The sequence below is a fragment of the Leopardus geoffroyi genome, chromosome C3, assembly GCF_018350155.1.
Source record: "Leopardus geoffroyi isolate Oge1 chromosome C3, O.geoffroyi_Oge1_pat1.0, whole genome shotgun sequence".
NCBI classification, from domain to species: Eukaryota; Metazoa; Chordata; class Mammalia; order Carnivora; family Felidae; genus Leopardus; species Leopardus geoffroyi.
In genome coordinates, this window is record NC_059338.1 from 71,414,152 (window position 1) to 71,440,224 (window position 26,073).

The window sequence follows — 26,073 nt, forward strand, 5'->3', positions numbered from 1 at the left end:
CATTTGGGACACCCGGGGGGCTCAGTTGGTTAAGAGGCTGGCTCTTGAGGGGTGCCTGGATGGCTCAGTCGGTTGAGCGTCTGACTTTGGCTCAGGTCACAATCTCACGGTTCATGAGCTTGAGTCACGTGTCAGGCTCTGTGCTGACAGCTCAGAGCCTGCAGCCGGCTTCAGATTCTCTTGTCTCCCTCTCTCTCAAAAATAAACATTAAAAACAAAAAAACAAAAAGAACCCTGCTCTTGATCTCAGCTCAGGTCATGATCCAGGATCATGGGATCGAGTCCCGAGTTGGGCTTTGTGCTGACAGCGTGGAGCCTGCTTGAGATTCTCTCTTCTCTGCCCCTCCCCCAGGCTCACTCGCTCTCTCTCTCAAAATAAATAAATAAAGTGAAAAAAGAAAAACAAGTACTACTACCCCTACCCTCCCATCAGTTTCAAACATGGGCCCTGGCGGTGGCCAAGCACTCCCATCTCCCCCAGGACCAACAACAAGATGGGCCAGGTCTCCGCTGGGGAGCCAGGCCTCAGGAAGACCTCTCCTGCCTTATCGCAGCAACCTGCGAGGCCCGTGAAAACCAAGATCCAGGCTGGCTGGAGGAACTTCATTAATGCAGTCAATGCATGCCCTGTTCACACATTTCACTGGCAGTGCTAATGTTATGCTGTCACCTGGACCTGCTGAAGCTTGGACAGGGGCTGACAACAAGCCCTGGCCAGGCAGCCCTGCCCTCCCCACCCGAGTCCGCTCCCAGGTTCCAAAGAGAGAACCTGGGTGCCCCTGAGAACGTGGCTGCCACCCAGAGAAAGCGGCCTAAGGCTGGTAGGGCTCCACTCCCTAGCTCCTGACATGTCGTAATGATTGGCCAGGGTCAGGACCTCGCCCGCCCGGGCCCTTCATCGGAATCAGGACGATGCTTTCACCTGGAGGCTAAACTGTCCAGCGCCAGTGGTTTCCCGGACTCTGCGGCGTTCGCGCGAGGGACACCCAACCAGGCACGCTCCAGGGCACAGACCTCCGGAAGGACTCGGAGGCACCCCCACCTTTTCCAACCCTTGGCCACTGAACGGAGTCTCTCAAGCTCCGATCAGGATCTGATCGACACCAGGCCCCCAGAATCCTGCCACGGAAGCCTCATCCACCTCGCCAGACGCGGCGCTTCTGCCAGACTCTCCAACGCGCGGTGGAAGACGGGGCGCGGCGCCCCGCCCACCGGAGCCGCAGCGCCCCGCTCTCCCGGACCAATGAGCAGCGCGGGGAGGGACTGGAGCAGTACTGCTAGTCTAGCGGTAGGGCGCAGAGCCCGGAAGGGAGTGGGCGGGGCGTGAAGTCCAGGCAGCCAATAGACAAGGACAGGGCGGGGCGGCGTAGCCCATTGGCGGGGCCGAGGGCGTGGGGCGGAGCAAGGCCTGGCGGGGCGGTGGCGAGATGGCAGTGGTGGCGGCACCCGGTCTGGACCAGTTACGCGTGGGCTTTGTTGGCGCCGGGCGTATGGCAGAGGCCCTCGCGCGGGGCTTCATTCGAGCAGGTGGGGCGCCTCGGGCGTGGGGGCGCGTGGGTCCCTGGGCCTGGGGGCCAGCGGGCGTCCGACACCGGCCGGTTGTGCGAGGGAAGGGTTTCTCTGCGTGGAGGGATGCATCCCGCAGAGCTTCTGGGCGAGGAGCTAGGGCACCGTGGAAGCGGAGCGGGGCGGGTCCGGCCCAACGGGCGTGGGCCCGGGCGGAAGGCGGACTCTGCTCCTGGGGACCCTGCGTCCCTGTGAGCACAGCGGGGACGGCTGTGCGTAGGAGGCTTAGAGTTGGTTGTCCCCGCACTGGCCAGGAGCCACATGGGGCCATAGACCGCCCACCACGGAAATGTGGATGGTTCGCGTTGAGATGTGGCGTGAGTTTATGGCATAAAATCTACGTCGGGTTTGGAAGATTTAGCACACAAGAAAAGAGAAAGTACCATATTTTGGTAACTTTTAATGCTGACTGAAACGAAGTTTTGGAAGAATAGCATTTTCTTTATATCGTGTTAAGTCAAATATGTTACGATTGATTTCACCTACTTTCCTTACTTTTAATGTGACTACTAGAAAGCGTGAAGTTTTCTACGTGGCTTCAGTGATATTTTTCTTGGACAGCGCTAGCTTAGAGCCCGGGATCTCCTACTAACCACCTGGTCTGCCTGGGTCCAGTTGCTTGACCTTTGAGCCTCCTGTTTCCTGTTTGTTTGCCGGCTCTACTCTGGCGGCGCGCTGCAGGTTTTCACAACCTCCGCAGCACTGTGGACATTTGGGGTGGGATAATTCTCCATTCTTCACATTGTAGGGTGTTTAGCCGCGTCCTTGGCCTCTTCCCACTAGATGTCAGTAGCATCCCCTGTTGTGAGAGGCAAAACTGTCTCCAGCAGTTGCCACAAGTCCCCTGGGGTTGGAAAGGGGCAGAGACTTCCCTGGTGGTGAACCACTGGTTTGCAGCAAGGCATGATAATGCTGTCCCTAAACTTACTCCACGGGATTTAGAAACCTTTACGTGTAGATTATAGGCTGGCTTTCTCCCTTCAGCCACAGTCAAGGTTCAGTGGGGTCAAAATCATCAGAAAATACTTTACTGCAAAACTCTCAAGTGTTTTACCTGTAAAACCGCCAGTATCTCCTTCCTTCCAGGGTGGTGCAGATTGAGTGTTGAACACAGTAGCGGTAGGAATGCATGGCACTTGTCATTGTCCTGACTAACTGGCCTTGTGTTTGGGTTGTGGGGTGCACTTCTGTCTTCCTGTTAGACCTTACAGAAACTTAATCTCCTCAGCCCTGTACGCGACAGGTGCAGATGATTTCTACCAAATGGGCGTTTAGCCCCAGCACGGACATCCCAGCACAGATATACCCCCAGCTCCCCTGGAAGCTTGCCCCTGTTTGGCCTCCCTACCCACCACGGCCCCCTCCTCCCCTGCCTTCCTGTCCCTCGAGGTATAGGCCCCTGAGATCCATGTCCTCATGAGACTAGGCAAGCTCCTGGCCCCTGTGTCTAGCGGGGCCTGTGGCCGCAGCCACAGATGGGTGGTGGAGACTGACAAGTACCACAGGATGGACGTGATTGCCTGGTCCCGGCTGAGTGGAACACGCCTGCCACGCACTTCGGTTCTTACAGAGTCTCAGGCAGCCAGCGGCCAGGATGGCCCAGGCATGGCTGAATGTGAGAGACCCTTCGGTGAGGGGCAGGCCAGGCTGGCCCCTGTTCCTTCCTTCCACCCCACCTCCTCACTGACCCTTCTGCTCTTTGCCTTTCTCTCCAGGAAAAGTCGAAGCTCAACACATACTAGCCAGCGCACCAAGTGACAGGAACCTCTGCCACTTCCGGGTGAGCTGGTCCCCGGCTCTTCTGAGTCGAGGCTATCCTGGTGGGGGGGAGAGGGGGCTCATGGTGGCTCTTGGCTCCTGTTCCTCTGAGACACTTCTTGGGGGCAAGGGAATGCTGCTTAGTTAGCTGAACTTTTGAGACTGTCTGGGTTGGGGAAAGAGGAGGTCAAAGACTAGAAGGAAAGTCAAGGTTGTGGAGAGCAAGGGCGGAGTAACGGGGCGTGTGTGTGTGCACGTGTATCTGTGTGTTGGGGTGGGCAGAGATGGTTGTGGGCCCTCACTGGGGTCAGAGGGCGTGAGGAGGTCCTGACATCAGCAAGGCCCGTGAGGGGCAGGTTGGGTCCTGAGCAAGAACCCGTGGTCTGGGTGAGTCTTGGGCATTGTGAGGGGGCTGGTGCAGGCGTTTGCAATGGGAGGAGAGATCCCTGGGGACCCCTGGGGATGCAGGGTGGCCTCTAGCAGGAAGGGCCATGGTCTGGGAGGCTGCTGCACTTCACCCCAGCCATGATCCCGCTGTCCCCACGGCAGGCTCTGGGCTGCCAGACCACCCACTCCAACCAGGAGGTTGTGCAGAACTGCTGGTTAGTCTTCTTTGCCACCAAGCCCCATGTCCTGCCAGCTGTCCTGGCAGAGGTGGCCCCCGTGGTAACCACTGAGCACATCTTGGTGTCTGTGGCCGCCGGGATCTCTCTGAGTACCCTGGAGGAGGTGAGTGGGGGTTATGTGGGAGGTGAGGCTTTGCCCCCAGAGTCAGTTCTGCTGGCCAGGCTCTGCTTCCCACCCCTTGCCATCCGAGACTGGTGCCAGCCTGACTCTAGCCCTTTAGGGAGGCGGGATGGGTGAGACATGTGACACTTGGCCTTCCAGACAGCCCGAACAGGGGGCCAGGGGGCCGAGGGGCCTGAGGTTCAGGCTCCTCCTGGCACTGCGCCCAGGACCCGGGGAGGGGAGCCCACAGCTGGCGGAGGCGAAGGCCTGCCTGGCAGCGCCGACCCCACCCGTCCCCTGACCCCTGCCTCTCTCTGGCCAGCTGCTGCCACCGGCCACACGGGTGCTGCGTATCTCCCCCAACCTGCCCTGCGTGGTTCAAGAGGGCGCCGTGGTGATGGCCCGCGGCCGCCACACTGGAAACAGCGACGCCGAGCTCCTGGAGACCCTGCTGGAGGCCTGCGGGCAGTGCGAGGAGGTGCCTGAGGCCCACGTGGACATCCACACCGGCCTCAGTGGCAGCGGCGTGGCCTTCGTGAGTGTTGTCTCACCCCCGCCCCCCAGGCCGGCCCTTGACAGAGCGGAGCCTTTTCAAGTCCCTGCAGTGACCCCTGCCTTTGGGATCAGATGGCTTGATCCCCGAGCTGCCTATATCTCTGCTCTCCCCCACCTTTGAGGCTCAGGACTCCTCCAGTTGGAGCCCTGGGCTCAAGCCTCAGACCGGGTTCCTGCGCTGGTGGCCAGTGCTCTGGGCCTTGTTTCTGAAGGTTCTACGCTTTCTCCAGACTGGGTGCTTCATCCAGGGAGAGCGTCAGCTTTGTCAGTCCCCACCCCTCACTGCTGCAGGTGTGTGCCTTCTCCGAGGCCTTGGCCGAAGGTGCCATCAAGATGGGCATGCCCAGTGGCCTGGCCCACCGCATTGCTGCCCAGACCCTGCTGGTGAGTGAGGGCAGCCCCCAGGGACTGTGTGAAGAGGGATAGGCTGGGGTGTCTGCAGAGCAGCGGGAAGGGAGACAGCAGGCCCGGGAAACCTGAGTTAGGATCTGGGATGGCAGGCAGAGCAGGCTACACAGTGGGACTGAGCCTCCCTCGATCACCGCCGGTGCCCCTCTCCCCAGGGCACAGCCAAGTTGTTGCTGCAGAAGGGGCAGCACCCGGCTCAGCTGCGGACAGACGTGTGCACGCCGGGCGGCACCACCATCTATGGGCTGCATGCGCTGGAGCGGGGCGGGCTGCGGGCGGCCACCATGAGCGCCGTGGAGGCTGCCACCTGCCGGGCCAGGGAGCTGAGCGGGAAGTAGGGAGCGGGCACTGGCCGTGGCCGCCCCCAGGCCCTCCTTCCCTGCCCCTTCCCGGCGCTGCAGCTCTCCCTCCAGGCAGGAATCCCCAGGGCTGCCCCATCCCTGCGTGAGGAAATGAGGACAGGACTGGAGGGGTTCGCAGGCAGGGGATCCCCTCACCTGTAGGAACCCCCCCCCATCATGGGGCAGAGAGCACCGTGGCGGTGGCCCCCCTTCGTGGGTGGCCTGGGTTCTGGGGGCCTGAGCGTTGGGACATGGTGGGCTGGCTGTGTGAGGCAGGAGCAGAGAAGCTGGGCGGGCCCTTCTGACAGCTGTGTAACCACCGCCAGCTGGGGGGTGACGCAGAGACTGCACAAGAGACTTGCTCTGTGCAGTGAAGCCAGCCACATCCGTCTCGTCCCCAGGCTGAACTGCCATTAGGTGGGGCTACCCACAGGGAGCTGGGCCCTGACCCTGCCAGGCCCCAAGAAGAGAACGGGGCTGGGTGTCCTTGCCCTGGCTGAGGAGGAGCTGCACCCAGGTCCTTCCCTTGGGGACACTCGAGCAGAGCCCCCGCAGGATGGCCGCAGTGCTCCAGCTGGCAGCAGGCCACGGGCGGTCTGGGAGGGTGGCCCGGCCAGCTGCGGGACAGAGACTTGGCTTCAGGTGGCCGTGGCCCCCCTGCCCCTGCGGAGCAGGATCTGGGTGATCTGCCCTGATGACCCTTCCATGGGTTGTCCTGGAGGGTCTCGTGGCCTGGCCTCAACTGCAGGACGTGGCCCTTCGGCATGTCCCTGAATGGAGCAACCAGCCCGGAGGGCAGGGAACTCAGGTCCCGAACTGAGGCTGTGGGGCCTGTGGTGGAGGGTGGGCTGCCCGCACTGCCCACCCCCCTCTCCCGGCAAGGCCCTGGAGTGCTGGAGCTCCCTTCCCCTCCCCCAGTGGCCTCCCGACACTGTGCCAGTCACTGGGTGGAGCTGATTGTGCCACCTGCAGGCCGAGATGAGCAAATCAGTCCTGTCTGTAGGTGGCCTGGTGGCACCCCCCCCCCCCCGCCACTGTAGCAGTGCCCACCCTGCTCTCGATCCCGCCCTCCACCCCCCCCCCCCCACCCCATTCCATCTTGGCACACTGGCCCTCCTGCCTGTTAGGAGGGTCAGCCTGAGGACATTTCCACACCTGACTTCTCTGAGATGGGAATAAAGACGCTGCTGTCCTGTAGCACTGAGTGACCATACTTGGGCTGACAGAGCCAGATTCCAAGGGCTTAGAGGTACATCAGAGCTGAGGCTCGGGGCACGGGGCTCCTGGGAGCTGTTCGAGCGCAGGTGGCGCGGGGGCAGAGGCGACCTGCCCTGGCTGTACGTCACCATCACCGGAGAGCTCTGGTCAGGTGGAGTCGCTGGCTTCCTGACACCCCAGCCTCACCCTCCCATGTGTCGGCGGGCTCCAGCAGCGCATCTCCACACGCGGTCCCCGAGAACCTGGGCAGGTTGGCTTGTGGGGCAGGGGACGAACCTGTGACCAGCCCTGCTGTGAGCAGGCCACTCGCTGAACGAGAGGCGTCTCCCTGAGCCCCCAGCCTGGCTGGCGGGGCAGCCTCGCCCCAGATGGCATTGGCCCTGGACAGGACGGGAACGAGAGTGGCTTTGGGGGCCGGGGCGGCAGCCTGATCATTGGCTGGCCACAAGCCCGCTTATGCCACAAGGCTAAAGTTAGGTTTTCAAGAGACTGGTGGGTCTAGTCTCTCCTTTCATCAGATTTTTGTCTTCCTCACTTTTTTGAATCATGAGGTGTTCTAGATCTAAGTATTGGATCGAAAATTATAAAAATAAGACTTTACAGGTACCTGGCTGGCTCAGTCCTACAGAATGAAACTCTTGTTTTTTGGGGTTAGGAGTTCAGCCCCCATGTTTCATGTAGAGGTTACTTAAAAAAATAAAATATACCCCAAACTCAAAAAAATATATTAAAAGAAGACTTTAGAACAGGGATGCATATGAAGTTGACATGAACTTTTATTACAAAGCGCATTGGGCTGACTGGGTGAACACCTCCGGCAAGGATGGGTGTGAAACGGCTCGACTGCGTGCACCCCGTAAGCCCACGGTCCCCTGAGGACATGCCTCTGGAGATGAGCCTCACCAGGGGACACCCCTATCTGGGGACAAGCAGTGCCCAGCGCCCATCCTAGGGTTCCGCATAGCAATCCTGACCTACGGTGGGTGGAGGCGTGGGCTGGGGGTCCCTGGTCCCCTCAGCTCGCGGGCGCTCCGTTCCCCTCCCCACATGGTGACGTTGCACCTACAGTCCACTCCATGTCTGGGGGTCGCTTCCCAAGCACGTAGCCCCCTTGGGCAAGGCCGTGCATCTCGGATGGGCAACTCTCCCCAAAACACAAGTTAAGCATGGTCTTAATAGGAGCCCACACACCCACTTCCCAGTGCCCCCTTCTGCAGCCCGCTGCCATGCCCTCCGGACACCCCAAGCAGGCCCAACAGCCTCTTCCTAAGAGTAACAACCTTTGCTGCTTTGAGTATTCAGCCGTTCTCCTGAGACACTCTTGGAGCCCCAGGTGCACCGCTGTCTAGTGCCCACGGGCTCCCAGCCCTACGTCCCTGAGCTGCCATCAGGTGGTGGAAGGAAGGCTTCCTGAAGCCCTGTGCCAGCTGCTTGGGTTAGAGTCCCAGGGCCAGCCACAGCCGGCCACCGGCTCCTCTAGGGGTGCAGGCTTGAGATGAGTGAGCAGAGGTGCCAGCTGGGCCCCTGCCTGGTCAAGCTTCCAAATTCTCCACTTCTCCCCTCAGCTCTCGGATTTGAGACCCACGTATGTAACACGCACACACCTCGACTGAGGACAGCTCCAAGGAGCGGTTTATGTTCTCAGACTTGGGGAGCTGCTCCGGGGGCTCCCTCACCAGTGCATTGCCCCTCCCTCCCTCCAGCACACTGCCTGCCTACAGCCTCCTCAGCGTCCGGTGAGCACGCGGGCGGTGGGGGTGTGGACCGCAGACCCAGCCCCCGCCCTCCACGAGAGCTCTGGGCAGCAGCTCCCCAGACAGTCCCCGAAGGCCCCGGGCGCCTCCGGGTCCCAGACCACCCGCAGGACTGAGCCCAGAGCGGGGCAGTGACACACCAACACTTGCCTCCCTCTCTCCAGCTGGGCCACTCGAAAGCCCAATTCCTGGGGCTGTGGGAAGCCGCTCCTTCGTCACGCCCCTGGCAGTGCTGGAGGGATGGAAAAGCCTTGGAGGGCACTAAGGCACTGTGGGATTGTCCTGGTGTGGCTGTCAGTGCTGCAGGCCAGTGCCGAGGAGGTGGCGTGGCTCTGGGCTCTGGGGCTGGACCGAGTGGGCTGTGGCTGATCTGGGGAGCTCATTCAGCCATTGGTCAAATCACCAGGGCCCAGAAAGGCTAGAAGGCTGCCAACCCCACAGAATAGGCGTGATTTTGGAATGGAATCTTCCTAAGGAAAACTAACAATCCCAGTGGAACAGAAATCTACACTCCCTGCTGCACCCGGAACGTCCGGCCCCCCGAGTGCCGGGCACCATCCTCCCTTCCCAGCCGACAGAGCCAACCTCCAAGACCAGCCCCAGGCTGGGGGCGGGTGAGACGCCACCCTGGCTCCCATGAGGGTATCTGTAAAAATGGACTTTAATGTGCTAAACACCAAAACTGACTGGGGTGCTTCCCCATGGAGATGATCACATGGCTGTAGCACGGGAGCCACAAAGCACCAGGGCTCCAGACTGACCGGAGTGCTGGACCCTCGTCCAGGGCACGTGACGGGCCCCTGGGGAGGAGGGCCAGAGGTACAGACAGGCACAGGGCTGAAGATCTCAGCTCTCAAAGGCCGGGGCGGGAACGCCGACAGCTGCCCTGTTAAGTGCGTGGTGTCGTGTGTGCGGCAAGGACCCTGGCTAGAACCACAGACCCCACGAGTGTGCTTGCCCAGGGAGGTGTATGAGCCCGAGGCCTCTCTTCTAGCTCCTCCCTCAGGAGATGGGGGACCAGTGAGCAGAACGACCCTTAACCAACAGAGCCCCTCCAAGCCAGCCCGTGCTGGGGTCCCTGGAACCCCCTGAGCCATAGGGTGGGCCACCTCTGGGGAGGGGAGGAGAGGAGATGGAAAGACTGTGTCTCCCCTCCCTCCAAGTGCAGCAGGAGAACAGCCACTGGGGGGCCACTTGGGCTGGCTTGGTCACACCCCGTCCTCGGGGACTGCGGGAGAAGGACCAATGCCTCCCAGCCTCCGGGCCATGCTGATCAGTGAGCGCAGCTGCACCAGCTTCGGTGGCCCCACCTCCCGGGGGTCTTGGTTCTCCAGCCACCGAAGAGCTGTCTCTAGTCCCCGCACCGCCTCCCCAGCAGTGGGCACTGCGGCCTCCTCCTCCTCCTCTCCACCCCCCATGACAGAGGGTAGGCTGGCGGGGGGTGGAGGGGCGGCAGGGGCCAGCACCGGGGGCCGGCCAGGGCCTGCCTCCTCTCTGCAGCTGTCCGGCAGCCCCCCGTCATCGTCCAGATGCAGCCACTTGGCCACTTCCTCGGGCGCCAGGCGCTTGTAGGCCAAGGCTGCCAGGTGCGTGAGGTCGCTGAGCACCCGGCTGTGCTCCGCGGCCTCCTCGGCCTGGCCTGCTGGCTGCCCAACACACTCCTCGCTGGGCCGAGGCTCGAAGGCCGCCCGCAAGCCGAGAAGCCAGCACCGCTCAATGCTGCCAGCCTGCACCAGGTCCCAGGAGAGGCCGGCCAGGTACAGCATGTCCTTGAGCATGAAGCTGCGCATAAAGTCCAACGGGGAGCCCCCCGCACAAGACACAGCTAGCCTCAACAGCTCCCGCTTGTACAGCTGCTTGAAGGCGGCCACCACTCCCTGCTCCAGGGGAGCAGGGATGTGTGCCCGGCTGCTGCCCTTGGACAGGAACAGCACCCGCACGGCACCATCCGGGGTCTGCAGCTCTTCTGGGGAGCTGAGGGGCTCAGGCCGACACCGCCTGAGGGCCTCCTCATTCTCCTCCAGGGCGGGCGTCCTGGCAGCCGGGCTTGGGCAGGGCGGGTGGGCCACCAGCAGCACAGCCCTCTGCTGCAGGCAGCTGCGGCGCAGGTAGCGCCTCACGCCAGGGACAAACTCCTCGAAGAACCAGCCCCGCAGCAGTGGGCGACTGAGCCAGGCATCCGGGCTGTAGCGGTAGGAGGCTGGGAACTTGTCCTGGTTGTGGTGGCGCAGGCTGGGCGGGTCTGGCAGCTGCCCGATGACCAGCGGCTTCAGCTTGTGGCTGCCGGTCAGGTTGGCGGCCAGCAGCACTGTCACCCGGTCGCCCCGCCAGCGGCGGCCACAGCCCCCCGCGCCGGGGTCTCCCGCGCCCAGGGGCGCGGCCTGCTCCGGAAGCAGCTTCCAGTAGAGGCCAGTGACGTTCGCGTTGTAGATCTGTTCGTCTCCGTAGCCGCCCTCGGCGGGGGGCGGCGGGGCCGGAGCCCGCTCGGGCAGGGGGCCGGAGCTGGAGCCGGGGGGCTGCGCGGGCTCCTGCTTGACGGGCGGGCCGGGCGCGGGGCCCGCGGCCAGAGGCTCGGCCTCGCCATAGATGCGCTGGCTGGAGATGCCGTGGCGCTTCTGCCAGCGCCAGAACCAGCCGTGGCTGGCCTTGAAGGTGCACTCGGGCCCGTAGATCTGGCGCGCGAAGGCCTCGGCCTGAGCCTGGATGAGCGGCCCTGACAGCGGCACGCCGTGTTGGCGCAGCGCCAGGAACCACGAGTAGACGGCGCGGTCGATCTCCTCCTCGTTGGCCAGCCGCATCTTCTTGCGCTGCGTGCCCACCTCTCCGCCCAGCTGCTCCAGGAACCAGCGCAGCTTGGGCTCGTCCTTGAGCCAGCCGCGCAGCGTGCCGCCCGGCACGCCGAAGTCTCGGCACACGCTGGCCTGCCGCTCGCCGCCCTTGACGCGCTCGATGGCCTGGAGCTTGTCCTTGATGGAGTAGGCCTTGCGGAAGGCCATCTTCACGGCCACGCGGGGCCGCGGCCCGGGAGCGGGGGGCGGCGGCCTCACGGCGGGAGCCGGGGTGGGTGCGGGGAGCCGCGGCGGCTGCGCGGGGCGCCCGGGCAGGGGATGGCGGCCGCGGCGCGGGGCTGGGCCGGTTGGGGGGCCTGCGGGGTACATGGCGGCTGCGGCAGCAGCGGAGGCGGGGGCGCGGGGGCCACACGCCGGCCCGGCCGGCCGCGCGGGGCGGGGCGCTGGGGGCGGGGCCGGCCGGGCCCTCCCCTTTGTCTCGCTAGCTCTGGGGGCGCAGGCGCGCTGGCCCGGCCACCCAGCCCCGCCCCGTGCGTCGCCCAGCCCCGCCCCGCGCCGCGCCGCGCGCAGTCCGGCGCGTGCCGGCTCAGCAGCCCCGCCCCACCCTGGCGAGCCCACTGCACCGGTAGCGCAGGGGTGCGAAGGAGCTGCTGTCCTGTTCGCGGCTGCTAGCTCCAGCTTCTCTGGGAAACTGCGAGCCCCGTGGTGACTCCCACTGGCTTCTGTCTTTGCAGCCGCGGGGAGCGTCGCGTCGCGCGGAGGGCTGTGACGGCCAGGCGGGACGTGCGCGGGAGCCGCTTCCCCTGCCGCGGCGCGTGGTGCATCCCTCTGCTTCATTTCCCGTGCGCGGCCGGGGCCACTCTCCCTTTCCTCCACCGTCGCACGCCACGAGCCCTCCTCCTTGGTCGCCGCGTCCTTGGCTGGCGTGAGTACCGCAGCCCGCGCCCGCAGGAGCGGCACGCGCCGCGGAGGGGCCGGGGCGGGGGCGGGGCAGGCGCCCGGGCCGGGGCGTTAGTGCGGCCGGGGTGCCGGCGTAGGGACGGTGGGACGAGCGCAGCGCTAGGGGCGGGCGCAGGGGGGCGGGGCGCGCGGGCCACGTGGCCGGCGGGACCCCGACTGCGGTCCCGGCGGGAAGGTGGCAGCTGGGAGGCCGGGGACCGCGTGGGCCCCTCGGTCTCGGTTGGTCCCGGTCCTGTAGCCCTTCTTTTGTCGGGCACGCGTCTGTTAAGCACCTGCTGCACGCCGGTTCTGGGCCAGCGGGACAGGCTCGGGCCCAGCCCTCGCGGAGCCTTGAGGGTTCGTGAGCGCGGGAAAGAATAAGGGAGTGACTGCTGAGTGACTGTTGAGTGACTCAGAAGAAATTCTTAGGGTTCTCGGAGTGGTCAGGAGTCCTGACTTGGATAAGGGTCCCGGCAGGAGGCGACGTTGAAGCCTGTCTCTGTAGGGGTGGGTGACGCCTTCCCGAGAAATGGGCACCGTGATTGGAAGGAAGAAGGGGGCCAAAGGAGTGGAGTGGGGTGGAGGCTTGCGTGAATGAAGGGCCACCCTTCAACAAGACAAATATTTGTCCGGCTAAGCTTTGGGGCGATCCCTGTCAGAAGGGGAACACCTCTTCAAATTGACTCTGGCGTGTATCTTCTCTGAGGGCTCAGGCTTGGCCCGGGGGCGGGGAGGGACACTCTCAGGACGCTTCTGCATGGGCAGCTCTGACACCCCAGCCTTCTCTGGGTACCCTGAGCCTGGCTGAGCCGCCAGTGAGCTGGCTCACATGGGATTCGAGCGTTCCTGTGCCCTGCCCTGTGAACAGGGAGTCCCAAGAAAGTGTCATCTTGCAGAGTGACTGGCACCCGAGCTGAGGAGCAGGCTTTTTCTGTCACCTCTATGGGGGCAGTCAGTGTTCTGGGCCTCATGCCAGTCCTGGGAAGAGCCTTTTACCGGCCAGAGACAACTGCCCTCTGGAGGATCCTGGTGCAGGGCCACCCCCTCCCCCTCAGCTTTGCCCCTGCGGAGCAGGGTGAGGCTGCCAGGGTTCAGCACAAGTGGGCAAATGTGCTTGAGCAGCGTTTCTGTGAAAGAATTGTCCTTGCAGGGACGTGTGTGCGCGCGTTTGAAGATTGACCAGAAAAATACCTCCAGCAAGTTGTGCGTTGGTGTCGTATTTTGGGGTTCCACAGGCAGGAAATGCTGGCAAGGGTATTTGTTGAGCCTCCGCCCTGCACCAGTATTTTAAGGTGACATGTATGTGGTCAAAGCAGGTGGTAGCATGGCCTCGAAGCTCCGTGCAGGCGATGGAGGGAGACACGGATCCCGGGCTCTTCACCTCCCTCACTCGGGGGCCTCCCTTCTCTGCTCAGTCCTCCAGCTGTGTGAGGCCCGTGTGCACAGAAGGGTTGAGGAAGCACATGCAGTCCTTGGGGTCACCCCGAGGGAAGGGGGCATAGGCCCGGCTGGTTAGGTTAGACAGATCTGGTAGGCTGTGGCATCTGAGGCGTGGACATTGTTGAGCCTGCCCCGGGGTGACCTAGGTAGCTGTGGTGTGAACCTGGAATCTGAGAGCTTGGGGCCCCCTTTCTGCTGCCAGGACAAGCCGGTACTTCTAAGCGGGGCTGACATCAGGAGTCAGGTTGGGAAGCATGTGGGGCTGTGGAGTGCCCCCTGCAAGAGTCAAGTGGCATCACCCCCGTGCACGTGGAGACGCGCCGTTGGGTAAATTTACCCCTCTGTGTGCCTTCCCCCCGTGACTCATGGTTCCAGGTGTCACAGCGCTCTCAGACATCGCAGGTACGGCAGGCTTTGTCGTGAGGAAGACGGAGCTGGCCTGCAGACCCCGCCCCCCATTCACCTCTGTGGGTTCCCCCTTCCCCTGGAAGGGCTGCAGACCTTTGCCCTCTGGGTGGACAACTGGGGGGCTGGTCCGGGGGTGTGGCTGTGATGGGGTGGTGTCCAGGGGAAGGTATTGTTGGAGGGCAGAGTCTGGTGAGGGGCCAGTTCCTCCCAGAAACCTACCCCATTCCGCTAGGCCCCAAGAGACTTACAGGCCCTGGCACCTTGTGGGCGCAGTGCCGGGGGCCACATCCTCGCCTTCCGTCCAGGCCGTCCAGCCAGGGGTGTGCTGTGGGGGCCGCTGCCAGGGCCGCTGTAAGAATTGCCTTCCCAGCTCACGTGCTTTGGAGCACGTCTCCACGGGGGTGCTGGGACGGTTGCAGGGGAGGGGTCGTCTGGCCAGGACCAGCTCTCCTACATGGCTCACCTCACCCCGGTCCCTGGTGGCTAGGTGGGGCATGGCCCCTGAGTACCCCCTCCTGTGGGCGAGGTCTCAGCCTGCCTGAGGCTCGGGGGCTAAGTCTTGGTCACGGGCAGCCCAGCTGGGCCCTGCAGTGAGCAAGCAAGTAGATGATGGCAGTGGGCAGGGACACCTGGGGCCCCCTCCTCCTGGGTCTTCTCTCTGCTGTTCTGGGGCCTTGTTCCTCATGCTTCACTGTTATGGAGCCAATGCTGTGTGTGTGGAGAGAGCACGGGAGAGAGAGGAGGGTCCCCACTCTGGCTGGAGGCTCGGATGTTTGTGTTCTCAACGGGGATCATTTAAAGTCAGATTTGCTTTTCTACCAGAGAGAGGGGTTTTCAGTTCAGCAGGTCCTCGTGGGACGTGGAGCGCTCAGAGAGCGGGGAGATTGAGGCAGTAAAGGTGGGGGGCACTCTGCCGGCTGTCCTGGGAGATGAAGAGGCCGGGGGCAGGAGAACCTGGCTGCCTGGTCCTGCAGCAAGTGTCCATGGAGTGCTGTTGGCCTGTCACCACACCGGCTTCACTGCCAGCAGGGCGGCTCACCACCATGTGTGCAGGTCGACTGCCCAGGGCCTGCTGTGTGCTCCTGGGGGGCAGCTCCCTGTCCTCACGCCAGTGTCCTTGTGTCTGCCGCACCCGCGGGCACCTTGGACGTCCCTGTCAGTGACTTGGTGCTGCTGCTCTCCTTGCTGCGGTGTGGGGCAGACACGGGGGCCAAGGGGCCTGGCTGGCAGATCTCTGGGTTCTGGTGAGTGAGCAGCTGGGGGGGCTCCTGGTGCAGGGCGGGCAGGGCTGTCTGCCGTGCCCTGCAGGCTTTCTCAGAGATGGCTTCGTCTGCGTGTGGCTTCCTCGGCTCCTGGACTGCTACCTCTGTTGGATTTGGGGCGGGGCACTTAGTGTTTCTGGCCCGTTTTCCCATCTGTGAAGGGACTAAAAACCCTGTCTTTTTGTGCACACCGTGGGGACTTTGTGTCTTTGTTCAAGCGTGGAGTGGTGGCGGCTCCCTGCCCCAGCGTGGGCTCCAGGGCTGCTGGGCCCCATGGATGGTCCTGGTTGTCTCGTGCCTTGTCCAGCAGCCCTGGACTTAGGGCAGCACGATAGCGGGGCCAGGTAGGGATCCCCTCGACAGCTGCACGTGGCAGTGGGGGCACTGAGTGCTGGCTCCTCTCCCCCCAGAGGGCTTGTGCTGGAGTGTGGAGCGGGTGGGAGCGGTGCTCAGATGGGCTTGCCCAGTCCAGCTAATGCGAACCATAGGAACTGCTCATTTTATGGTGCGGGGGGTGGGGGGGGTGCTGTCCTGAGTGGGTGGCCTTGGTCGCCTTCGGGGATTTGGGTGGTGGGTCTTTGGTGCTCATCTTCAGTTTGCTCGGCCAAACCTCGCGCCACCTTTCCAAGCACCTTCTGCAAAGACCTTCCAGCCGCTGTGCTGCCCTGACTGCCTCTAACCTTGCTGCTTTCTCTTCATGCCATCCTAGGAGACCAGAGGGAAAGTAAGTACCCACCTGTCCCGTGCCCGGTGTTCCCTTCACCTCAGCCAGGGAGCCCCTGGCCCACAGCATACGAGGCGTTCCAGCGCCTGTGCAGGGCCCGGCTTGGCCAGGCTGCCAGGCCTTACTTTCCTTGTCTGCAACACAAAGGAGTTGGCTTTGCTGTCATTGGGCTTTGATCCTGCCAGGCAGGGCAGCGCGTGGGTGTCTCAGTGCATCCCTGGGTTGAGCCAGGTTGTGCCTGTGGTGGGGGGGCACTCCCCGAGCAGGCCAGGGCTGGTGTGCTGGCCCTCCCCTCTGAGCAGAGGACGCCGGGGACACCCCCTGCCACAGGCCACACCCCTTGTTCTTGAGAAATCTTCAGAAGCAGTCTCTCCCCGCCTCCCCCCAGGTGTGGCCCCCGGGAGCTCTGAGCAGAGCCTGATCTGATGTCAGGAGACAAGGACAGCCTCTAGGCCAGTAGGTTCCAACAGGGCTTCACCAGTGGGGCGTCAGCCTAGTGGAGCTCAAGGGGCTGAACCAACCGAGCCCTGGGCCCCTCTGCTGAGTGTCTCCTGGGGGCTCGTTGCCAGAAAGTTTGAAGTGCAGACGAGCCCTGCCTGATTGGCTTGCAGTCCCCTCAGGGACAGTGGGTGATGTCACAATGCCTTGCCTCTTGAGCACACGCTCCCCGCCTCTCACCACTGCCTCTGTTGTCAGCCTGGCCTTGGTAAGGACTGCTGCCGGCCTGGGGAGGAAGGCACAAGGGGGCGTCCCAGGGGTCTCTCCAGGCCTGGGGCTTCCGTCCTGTGGCTTGTGCCATTAGAGGCCCCCAACACGTCCCTTCACAGTTCAAGGGAGAATCTTCCCCCACGTCTTGAGTGGACGCGGGGCTTACACAGCCGGCATGTCCCACGGGGTCATTAGAATCAGGTTTCAGTTTTGTTTCGGGGTGTCAGGAAAGGGATGTCGATGCTGCTGCAGGTGACGGGAAAGGTTTGCCGCCTTCCCTCTGGAGACCTGGTCTCCTGGAGACAGGGCCCAGCAGGTGCGTCCCCCCACGTAGGATACTGACTGACCCCGCAGAAGCTGGGATGGTCCTGGGTGTTGGTCATCTGGCGTGGGTGCTTCTGCTTTGGGGAGCAGGGGCCAGAGTCCAGCCTGTGTCTGGACAGGATCTCTGCCAGCTACAGCCATTCCTCTAGAACAGGCCTGTGGAGTGTGAGCTCAGACCACTGGGCACGTCTTAAGAGCAGACTGGCTACTGGGGCTTTCTGGGCTTGAGCCGTTTCTGGCCAGAGGCTGCAGAGGTGGTGGCAGTGGTGGCCCAGACTCCTCTACTCAGATGACTGTGGTCTCCAGACTGGAGGGGATACCACCTCTATCGAAGAGGCTGAGGTTCTCGGCAAGGGTTTGTCCACAGTGGCAGATGGGACACACAGTTCCCCCACCTGCCTCCCTCTGTTCTAGGGATGGGGCCCCTCACATCAAATGGTTCTGTGACTAGAGGCGGGTGCCCTAATGACCCTGGGGCCCAGAGTTTCCCACGTGGTCCCTCCTGTATTGCGGGTGCGCCCAGAGGTGGCTGTGGCTGACCCGGAGCCTGCTTCTCACTTGCTGCCTGAGCCGCCAGGCTCCTTCTCTTCCGGATGGTCACTAGCATCCTCCCTGTGTCTCCCCCAGTGTGGCCCCTGCAGGGCCGGGCCCTCCACCCTGTGCTCCCAGCTGCTCCCCGAGACACTAACCCTTGTCTGAGACCCTTGCCAGCTCCCCTTAGAGCATGTGCTGCTGCAGGCGGTGGTGTGGCTGCGGCAGGGGTATGCCGCCACGGGGCAAGGTCCGCCGTGGTGGCCTGGCCGTGATGGGGCTGGCCTGGGAGACTGCCGCGTATACTTCCAGAAAGTGGAAGCACCAGTGCCTCAGGCAAGGTGGCCAGATTTAGCAGAGTCAAATGATGTCCTGTTAAAATGCTAGATGAACGACGAATAACCCTTCAGCATAAACGTCTTAAATATTTCATGGAATGTGTTTATTCTAAGAGTTATTTGTTGTTTATATATCAGTCAAGTTACCTGGGTGTGGTGTGTATTTCATTTGGCAACCCCCTGTGGAGGCTCTATGGGAGAAGGCTTCTGTGGTTGAAGAAGTTTGGAAACCGTTCTCTAGACCCCTCTGGAGAGCCTGGGCGCATTAGGAAAGATTAGCTTTACAGCTAAAAGAACGCATACGTACGCACATGCATGCACGTAATTGCTTATTGCTTTACTGAGCTTCCCGTGGACTTGACTTCGGGTCCTTGCTTGTGTCTTCCTGGCACCCCCATCGGGGAGCACTCCCAGGCCCGGCCAGCCCTGAAAGTCAGGCTGAGGAGGGGGGCGGGGCGCCATCCCCATGGCCCGCGGTGTTGCAACTGCCTTCTTGTGCTTGCTTTTTAACGCTGTGCGGAAGATGAGGAGCGGGAGAGCCGCCTGTGCCCTGGAGACCGTCTGGGAGGACAAGCAGAAGTATGGGGAAGCCGAGCGGCGTTTCTACGAGCACGAGGCCACACGAGCCGCCGCCACCCAGCAGCTCCTGGCTGAAGCGCCAGCCGTGAACGGGCCTGGGCGGGAGGACGCCGAGGAGGCAGACGCCCCTGACAGCGGCAGCAGGAGCGACCCCAGGAGGAGCCACGATGGAAAGAAGCCTCTGCAGAAGAAAAGGAAGCGCTCACCAAAGAGCTGGTTCGGCCAGGCAGACCTGGCCCTTGCGGGCCTCTCGGCCGACCACGTGTGGCTGGACAAGCCAATGTTCGACCAGGCAGAGAGCTCTTATCGCCAGAGGCTGGCGGATGCGGCTGCCCAGGCGGCCCAGCGGGTTGCCCTGGTCCCCCGAGGCCCCTGCACCCACGGAAGCCAGGTGGCCTGCCACCATGTGACCTGGGGCATCTGGGTCAATAAGTCATCCTTCGACCAGGCCGAGCGGGCGTTCGTGGAGCGGTCGCAGGCCTCGCTGGTGGCCGCAGAGGGGAGTGGCAGGCAGGGGGCTTCTGACACGGGCCAGCAGGCAGCTGCCCCCGATCTGGCTCTCGCCCGCCAGCCTGGCCCGCTGACCAACGGCCAACCCCCGCTGGGCAGTCTGCAGGCGCTGGTGCAGGAGGTGTGGCTGGAGAAGCCCCAGTACGATGCGGCAGAGAGGGGTTTCTACGAGGCCATGTTCGACGGCCACCCTCCTGGGAAGGTGCGCCTGCAGGAGCGAGCTGGCCAGGCTGAGGGGGCCAGGCGGGGCCGCAGAGACCGGCGAGGCCGAAACGCCGTGGGAAGCAAGCGGGTCGGGCCTCGGCGGGTTGACGGGGAGGCCTCCTCTGCCCTGCCCTACTGGTATCTCCTGCACAAAGATGCTGAGGCCCCCTGGCTCAGCAAGCCCACCTATGACAGCGCAGAGTGCCGCCATCATGCCGCAGAGGCCCTGCGAGTGGCCTGGCGCCTCGAAGCTGCATCCCTGGCTCACCGACCTGGTGCCCGGTCTGGCCCGACCATGTCCAGCCTGAGACCCAAGTAGGAGAAACCTGCCGCGTGGGTTCCCGGCCCGGGCTTCCCTGGGCTGGGGCCCTGGCTGCTCTTCTCCCCACCCCCCCTCGCCCTGGCACGGCTCTCCCCGGCACTCCTGGACCCGGCTAAGTTGGATGCAGGAGTGGGTTGGGCAGAGGTAGCTTTCTGTTCCTGGGGCAGTGCAGCCTCCAGGGCCACCTCTTGGGGATCACAAGGTTTGGGGCTGTCGAGGGAGGAAAGGGGTTAGCACAGGGCAGACTCTGCTTGGGTAGGGTTTCCCTTTCTGCTGGGCAACTCCCAGTGCCCCTGGCTGTCGCAGGGCAGGGCAGGGCCAGTGTTAAAGGCTTCTGGCCCGAGCCCTGCTGGGAAAGACATGGGAGCTGGCACGTCCCTCCTGCCCCTTCTGTCTGTCCTCCCCTACCTCCCGTTCCATAATCACCTCCAGGGTGAGGTGAGTGTCTCAGGCACACCAGCATGTTGTCAGTCGAGTGGCCTATGTCTGAAGGACACCTACTGCATGAGGCTCACTTGCCTTCGGCCCCAGGATGGTTCCATGCAACACCGGCAGTGGTGTCTGGATGCCAGGACCTGGAGAAGGGCAGGGGGAGAGGCAGGTGGCCGGGCAAACGGCAAGCGCGGCAGCGGGAGGGTCCGGGGCGTGGGTGGCCGTGCGGAAGGCCGGGCCCCAGGGAGCGGTGCCACCCTGGGCCCCACATGCCCATCAGCAGCCCGTTAGCTCGGTGTGAGCGGCAGGGTGTGGGAACCCATGTGCAGGAGCGTCCCCATCAGCAGCCTAGGGTGAGTGTGGAGCCAAAACTGTTCACGGTGGCCTGGCTGCACCTGATGGCTGTGTAGGGGTGGGTGGAGGAGAGTCACAGGGCCTGGCTCCTTTCCTGACACCAGGGCCACACTCGGTGTGGTCCAGTGATAGCCTGGGGCCCTTGGCACAGAGGATTGGTGAGATCGGGTCCGTTTCTGTCACCGTTGCTCAGGAACAGGAGGGGCCATGCCAGGTGGAGGGCAGTGGGCACAGCCGTGCGGCTCCCGCTCTAAAGCAGCAGTTCTCAAACTTCCAGGTCTCTGGACCTCACACGGTTTTTGTGCGGTTGATTTTTGTCACGTTAGCAATTAAAATAGAAACGCGGGTAGTTCTTCAGTCGTTGAATAAGAAGTCGATCACGTGTTAACATAACGACTTGTTCCTACGAGCAGCAGTGTTCCCAAGACAAAAAAATTCAGTGAGCAGAGCGGCCTTATTCGACATTTTTGCAAATCTTAGTGGCTTGTTTAACCAGGAGGCACCCGGTTTGTCACACTTTCTTCTGCATTCAGTCTGTTGGTGTGTATTGTCTGATGGACATAATTGTGCCTTGCACAAACGTGTAGTTGGATAGGGAGGACCCCGGGGACCCTCAGGGGCTCCTCACCACACTTTGAGAACCAAAGGGGCAGGAGCTGGGAGTTGGCGGGGGGGCGGATTACAGACTTGGTTCGGGCGGTGCCAAGGCACCTGTGCTCCGACCTGGACCCCTTGTCACCTTGCACCCTTGGTGTCTGGGCCGTTGTGGGGCACTCACGCAGGCCAGGCCTGGGGCCTTAGGGCACGTACCCTCTCCTCCCAGCCAGGCTGTCTCAGTCTCGCCTTCCCTTCCCAACAGGAAAATGGCTACAAACTTCCTAGTGCACGAGAAGATCTGGTTCGACAAGTTCAAATACGATGATGCAGAGAGGCAGTTCTATGAGCGGATGAACGGGCCCGTGGCTGGCTCCTCGCGCCAGGTGGGGGCTGCCCTCGGGGCACCGGGGACTATGCCAACACGGGGTGGGGGCGGACAGAGGCACGTTCGGCCCCAGCGGCTCTGCTCCAGGCGCTGGTGGTGGGGTCTTTGCGGGTGCGTCCCTGGATCTGCTCGAGATGGGACGGGGCACCTCCGCCGTGTCAGACCAGCAGGCACACCGGTGCCCATCAGGACGGGGTGTGGGCCTCAGGGCCGTTGTCATAGCTCCTTGCCATCCCACTGAGCCTTCGGTTCTGTGCAGCTCTTGCTGTCTGTAAGGGTTCGTTCCTTTTTTTCCGCTAAAATTGTTCTAACGAAAAGAAAAAAGCGGTTCTTTCTGCACTGTCTATAGGAGAACGGTGCCAGTGTGATCCTCCGTGACATTGCCAGAGCCAGAGAGAACATCCAGAAATCCCTGGCTGGGGTGAGTACCTGCAGGCCCGCATCGGCACTGCTGCCCTCCGGCCTGGCTGCACGCCTCCCCGCCGCCCCAGTACCCCAGTACTGCTGCGATCATTTGGGCCTTAGGAGCACAGTTGGGGCGGGGCGTCCAGCACGGTGTTCCCGCCCCAGCGGGCTTCGGTGACTCAGACTGCCACAGGAGCCGATGGCATCCGTGCTGCTGCCCGGTGGTCACCCAGGACTCCCACCTGCCCTCACCCTGCCCGTTGCTGTGGCGCCATCCCCAGGCTGGGCCTGGAGGCCTCCTCCCTGCTCTGCACTCTGTGTGGGGAGGAATGGGAGAGGCCTTTTTCTCTTGCTTCCTAGGCCTTGCCTCCCTGGAGAGATCGGTTCACAGGATGGGAGTCCAAATGATAAAATTTGAGGCCCAGAGAGGGGCCGTCCAGCTGTGTTTGGCCCCGGGTCCCAGATTGGGTCACAAGAGAGGAAAGCAGGTCCATGTTTAGCTTTGTCCCCAGCCTGGCTGGGCAGATGTCCCCAGGAGGAGACAGACCCGCTGCTCTGCCTTCTTAGCGAAGTCGAGACCTTGTCCTCTCTCTAGAACACATGGTGTCCTGTCCTTGAGGGTCGAGGATCAAGCAGACTTCTGCTCCTAGAGACTTCAGGAGAGAATCCTTTCCTTGGCTTTTCCAATTTTGAGAAGCTGCCCACATTCCTTGGCCTGTGGCTTCTAGCCATCAGAGAGTCCTGATTGATGGCTGTTTCTGTTACGCTTCCTTCTCTGCCTCTTGGGTACACGGAGCCTGGTGACGACGCTGAGCCCACCCACATAATCCAGGAGGATTTCCCCACCTCCAGAGCCTCTGCTTCATCACGTGCAAAGTCCTTTTTGCCATTTAGGTCACCTTTTTACAGGCTTGGGGACGACTACGTGGGCACCCCCGCCTGCCCAGCTGCTTTGGCTATACTGGCTCTTGGGCCATAGGCTGGACAGCTGTGGGGGGAAGGGTCCCTGCTTGGGCCAGGTAGCCGTGGGGAGGAGCTGGCGCCAGGTGCCTGGGGTGCCAACCCCCAGAAGGCCAGGGTGCCCAGTGGCGCTGAGGTTTCTGGGCCACAGGAGCCCCCCCCTCTGGCCCTCAGGGGGCCCTGGATGTGTTGGGGTCGACCTCTGGCTCCGGGTCTTGGGGAAACCATGTGGGCCCGCTGGGAGGGCTTGGGGGAGCTCCTGTGTGCTGGGGGTGGCACCGCTGGAGGCCAAAGCATCAGAGACCAAGAGCTTAAATGGATTCCTTTCTCAGTCTGCAGGCTAGAAGTCCAAAGTCAAGGTGTGGGTAGGTTCTGAGGCCTCTCCTGGTTTTCCTTTGCCTTTACATTGTTTTTTGTGTGTCTGTATCCAAACTTCTTTTTATAAGGACGCCAGTCAGAATTCGGGCCACTCTCTTGTAACTGGATTAGCACCATAAAGACCCAGTTTGCAAACAAAAGCCCCTGTTCTGAGAGGTGCACGAAATTCAGAGGAGTATCATTCAACTGCTAATGGACCGGGAGGGACCTTGCTGACCCAGCCCCAACGCTTGGGTTTGGGCTCTATAGGGCTCAGCAGACACTGGGCCTTTAGAACCAAGGGGTTCCTGGGAACTGTGCATGCTGCCAGGGGCAGGGTCGGAGATGGGGTTGGAAAGGTCTGGATTCCAAACCCTGGCATGTGGCACTGTCCTCTGAGGCTACTACATGGCTGGCTCCTTGTGACCCACCGTCACAGGCTAGGATTAGGGTAGCCTAGGTCTGCCTTATTGAGGCTGGGGGGGGGGGGCTAGACTCCCTGGTGAACAGGAGGAGGATGGTCAGGGCCTCGAGGGAACAGGAAGGTCTGGATTTCATCCCTGTCTGACGGAAACTTTTGGAAAATCCTAGTGAGAACGGCATTGCAAGCTGGGGTGCTGAGGAAACAGGTGGAGAGGAGGCCATGTGGCCGTAGCCAAGGGTCGGGCAAGTCCAGCACGGGTCTCCTTTGGCAGGGAGGTGGTGGGGGTGGTTGGGTGTGGACACTCAAGTTGAGCTGAAAGGAGGGGAGTGGTGCCAGCCACTCCTGGTTCCAGTGCTCTGACCCCAGCTGCATAGCAGCATCCTGTTCCACCTTTGGCCAGCTCTACTAGGAGCCAGACAAGGGAGCTGCTGGGTCACAACGGGTAGCACTGCTCTCTGATCCCTGGGGCAAGGAAGCCAGGCACCTGTCTGCCTGTACTTCCTGGGGGTTTTTAGCTTGTCTGGGCTCCGGGGGTACACAGAACAGAGGAGGAAGCCACGGGGCTCGTTCTGTGGCTGCTTGGCAGGTGGGCTCCGGGTCCAAGGTCTTCATAATTGGACACGGAGGGAGGGTAGGGACAGCGGCCCTCAGGGAAGGGCCAGGTACACTCCGTCCTCCTAGACCATTCTATCAGGGTGTGTAACTCGGGCGTGGACTGCGGCACTGTGCTGAGGGGCTCCCTGGGTGGCACCACTGGAGTTGGGTGATAGGGATTCCCGGTCAGGGAGGAACCAGAGGGAGGCTGGCAGGCAGGATGGGGCCCCGGGTCACTCAAGCCTTTCAAGGGCAGGCTTGCTGAGCCAAATGGCAGGTGCGTGGCCTGGGGGAGGCAGGGTACTACGTACGGAGTGGGCGCCCCCTGCAACGAGCACTCCTGACTCCCACTGGCTCCTCAGCTGCCCTCCCAGCCTGCTTCCAGTTCCCAGCTGCGCTGCTGGGCCCTGCTGTGTGGCCCAGGCTGCCCCTGGAGCTTCCTCCCACCCGACTGTGGCTGTGGGCTCCGCAGTAGCTCCGTGCTGGGGCTGCCCTGGGCCCTGTGCCTTCCGCTTGGCCAAGGACGTCGCTCACTGCTCTCCTGCTTACAGGGCCTCCTCCCACCCTCGGGTGCAGTGTCACAGGCGGACCCAGTGGGCTGACAGGAGCTGTTTCCTAGTGTCCAGCAGTTTTCCCACCTTTCTTGGGGCCCTGATTCTCAGTGGCTGTGACTGGGGGGAACCCTGGAAGCAGGCAGGGGTGCAGAGTCTCACTCTCCCCCTGCCTTGCAGAGCTCAGGCCCTGGGGCCTCCAGCGGGCCGGGCGGAGATCACAGTGAGCTCGCCGTCCGGATCACCAGCCTGGAAGTGGAGAATCAGAGCCTGCGAGGCGGTGAGGCCCTGGGCCTAACGGGTGGGGCGCTGCACCCAGTCCCCGCCGTCTGACCAGCGGCCCCTTTGCTCCTGCAGTGGTGCAAGGTCTGCAGCAGGCCGTCTCCAAGCTGGAGGCCCGGCTGAGCGCACTGGAGAAGAGCTCACCCACCCACCGGGCTGCAGCCCCACAGACCCAGGTGCGCGCCCTTCTCGGGCCCTTTGGGGAGGGGGTGGGGGGTGTTCCTGTCCCCCGCCCCGCCACAGCCTCTTAACCAGGGTGCAGAGCTGTGGCCCCGGGGGCGGGGCCCTCAGCCTCCCTCTCCCACGGCAGCACGTGTCCCCTATGCGCCAAGTGGAGCCCCCTGCCGGCAAGGCGGCCACCGCCGCAGAGGATGACGAGGATGATGCCATCGACCTGTTTGGCAGCGATGACGAGGAAGACAAGGAGGCAGCCCGGCTGCGTGAGGAGAGGCTGCGGCAGTATGCGGAGAAGAAGGCGGGGCGGCCCGCGCTGGTAGCCAAATCTTCCATCCTCTTGGACGTCAAGCCTGTGAGTGACCCCGCCCCCGGCCTCCGTCCCCGGTCCTGCCCCGGGCTTCCGGTGGGCTCAGCGAGCTGGCTGAAGCTGCCTGCCCTCTGTGCCTTGGGGGGCGAGGGCAGGGGCCGGTGAGGGGAGGGGCACTCCCTGGGGTCTACAGGCTCCTGACCCAGCCTCTCCACCCCTTGATCTCCCAGTGGGATGACGAGACAGACATGGCCCAGCTGGAGGCCTGCGTGCGCTCCATCCAATTAGACGGGCTGACCTGGGGGGGCTCCAAGCTGGTGCCCGTGGGCTATGGCATCCGCAAGCTGCAGATTCAGTGTGTGGTAGAGGACGACAAGGTGGGGACGGACCTGCTGGAGGAGGAGATCACCAAGTTCGAGGAGCACGTGAGTGGCAGGCCCCCAAGGGAACCCCTGGCCTGGCAGGGTGCTGGAGTGGGTGGGTGGGTCTTCGGGAACCAAGGCCCCACTTGACCACGGGCCTCCCTCCTCCTCCTCCTCCTCAGGTGCAGAGTGTGGACATTGCTGCTTTCAACAAGATCTGAGCCCCAGCCTCCGGCCGTGGGGTGTGGGGCCCTCAGCCATTAAAGACGGAGATTCCACTCTGGCTCCTGTCCTGGTCTGGGCCCGGTGGGTGGGCACATTCAGGGAGCAGCACTGCTACACCCCAGGCCTCAGACGTGGCCTGCACCTCGGTCGTGTCCCACCCAGGCCCCTACACCCAGGAACCCACGGCGCCAGTGCCGTCCTCCCCCTCCTCGGTTTCTCCACGGCATTCTTTTTTTTTTTTTTTTCAAGTGTAT

General features: G+C 62.8%; 3 protein-coding genes across 6 annotated transcripts; 2 read left to right on the top strand and 1 right to left on the bottom strand.

The window, feature by feature from the left end:
• Positions 1–1,389: 1,389 nt before the first annotated feature.
• PYCR3 (pyrroline-5-carboxylate reductase 3) lies at positions 1,390–6,554 on the top strand. 3 transcript variants are annotated; one of them, XM_045453407.1, is made up of 6 exons: positions 1,390–1,527; positions 3,282–3,346; positions 3,874–4,053; positions 4,376–4,588; positions 4,839–4,992; positions 5,172–6,554. In XM_045453407.1, the coding sequence occupies exons 1-6, from the start codon at positions 1,428–1,430 to the stop codon at positions 5,462–5,464; spliced, it is 1,005 nt and encodes a 334-aa protein (XP_045309363.1). In that variant the 5' UTR covers positions 1,390–1,427; the 3' UTR covers positions 5,465–6,554. The 3 variants fall into 3 exon arrangements, with proteins under 3 accessions (XP_045309363.1, XP_045309365.1, XP_045309364.1); XM_045453409.1 differs by having other exon boundaries at positions 1,392–1,527; positions 4,900–4,992; XM_045453408.1 differs by lacking the exon at positions 1,390–1,527 and adding an exon at positions 1,600–1,883.
• Positions 6,555–7,333: 779 nt separating this feature from the next.
• Positions 7,334–11,629, bottom strand: TIGD5 (tigger transposable element derived 5). The gene has a single exon (XM_045453403.1). It carries the CDS (start codon positions 11,485–11,487, stop codon positions 9,538–9,540), a length of 1,950 nt encoding a protein of 649 aa, XP_045309359.1. The 5' UTR covers positions 11,488–11,629; the 3' UTR covers positions 7,334–9,537.
• Positions 11,630–11,755: 126 nt separating this feature from the next.
• Positions 11,756–25,872, top strand: EEF1D (eukaryotic translation elongation factor 1 delta). Of its 2 annotated transcripts, XM_045453404.1 has the most exons (10): positions 11,924–12,043; positions 15,877–15,891; positions 18,316–19,400; positions 21,053–21,173; positions 21,525–21,596; positions 24,647–24,746; positions 24,824–24,924; positions 25,059–25,277; positions 25,463–25,657; positions 25,777–25,872. In XM_045453404.1, exons 3-10 carry the CDS (start codon positions 18,316–18,318, stop codon positions 25,813–25,815), a joined length of 1,932 nt encoding a protein of 643 aa, XP_045309360.1. In that variant the 5' UTR covers positions 11,924–12,043; positions 15,877–15,891; the 3' UTR covers positions 25,816–25,872. The 2 variants fall into 2 exon arrangements, with proteins under 2 accessions (XP_045309361.1, XP_045309360.1); XM_045453405.1 differs by lacking the exons at positions 15,877–15,891; positions 18,316–19,400 and having other exon boundaries at positions 11,756–12,043.
• Positions 25,873–26,073: the final 201 nt, after the last annotated feature.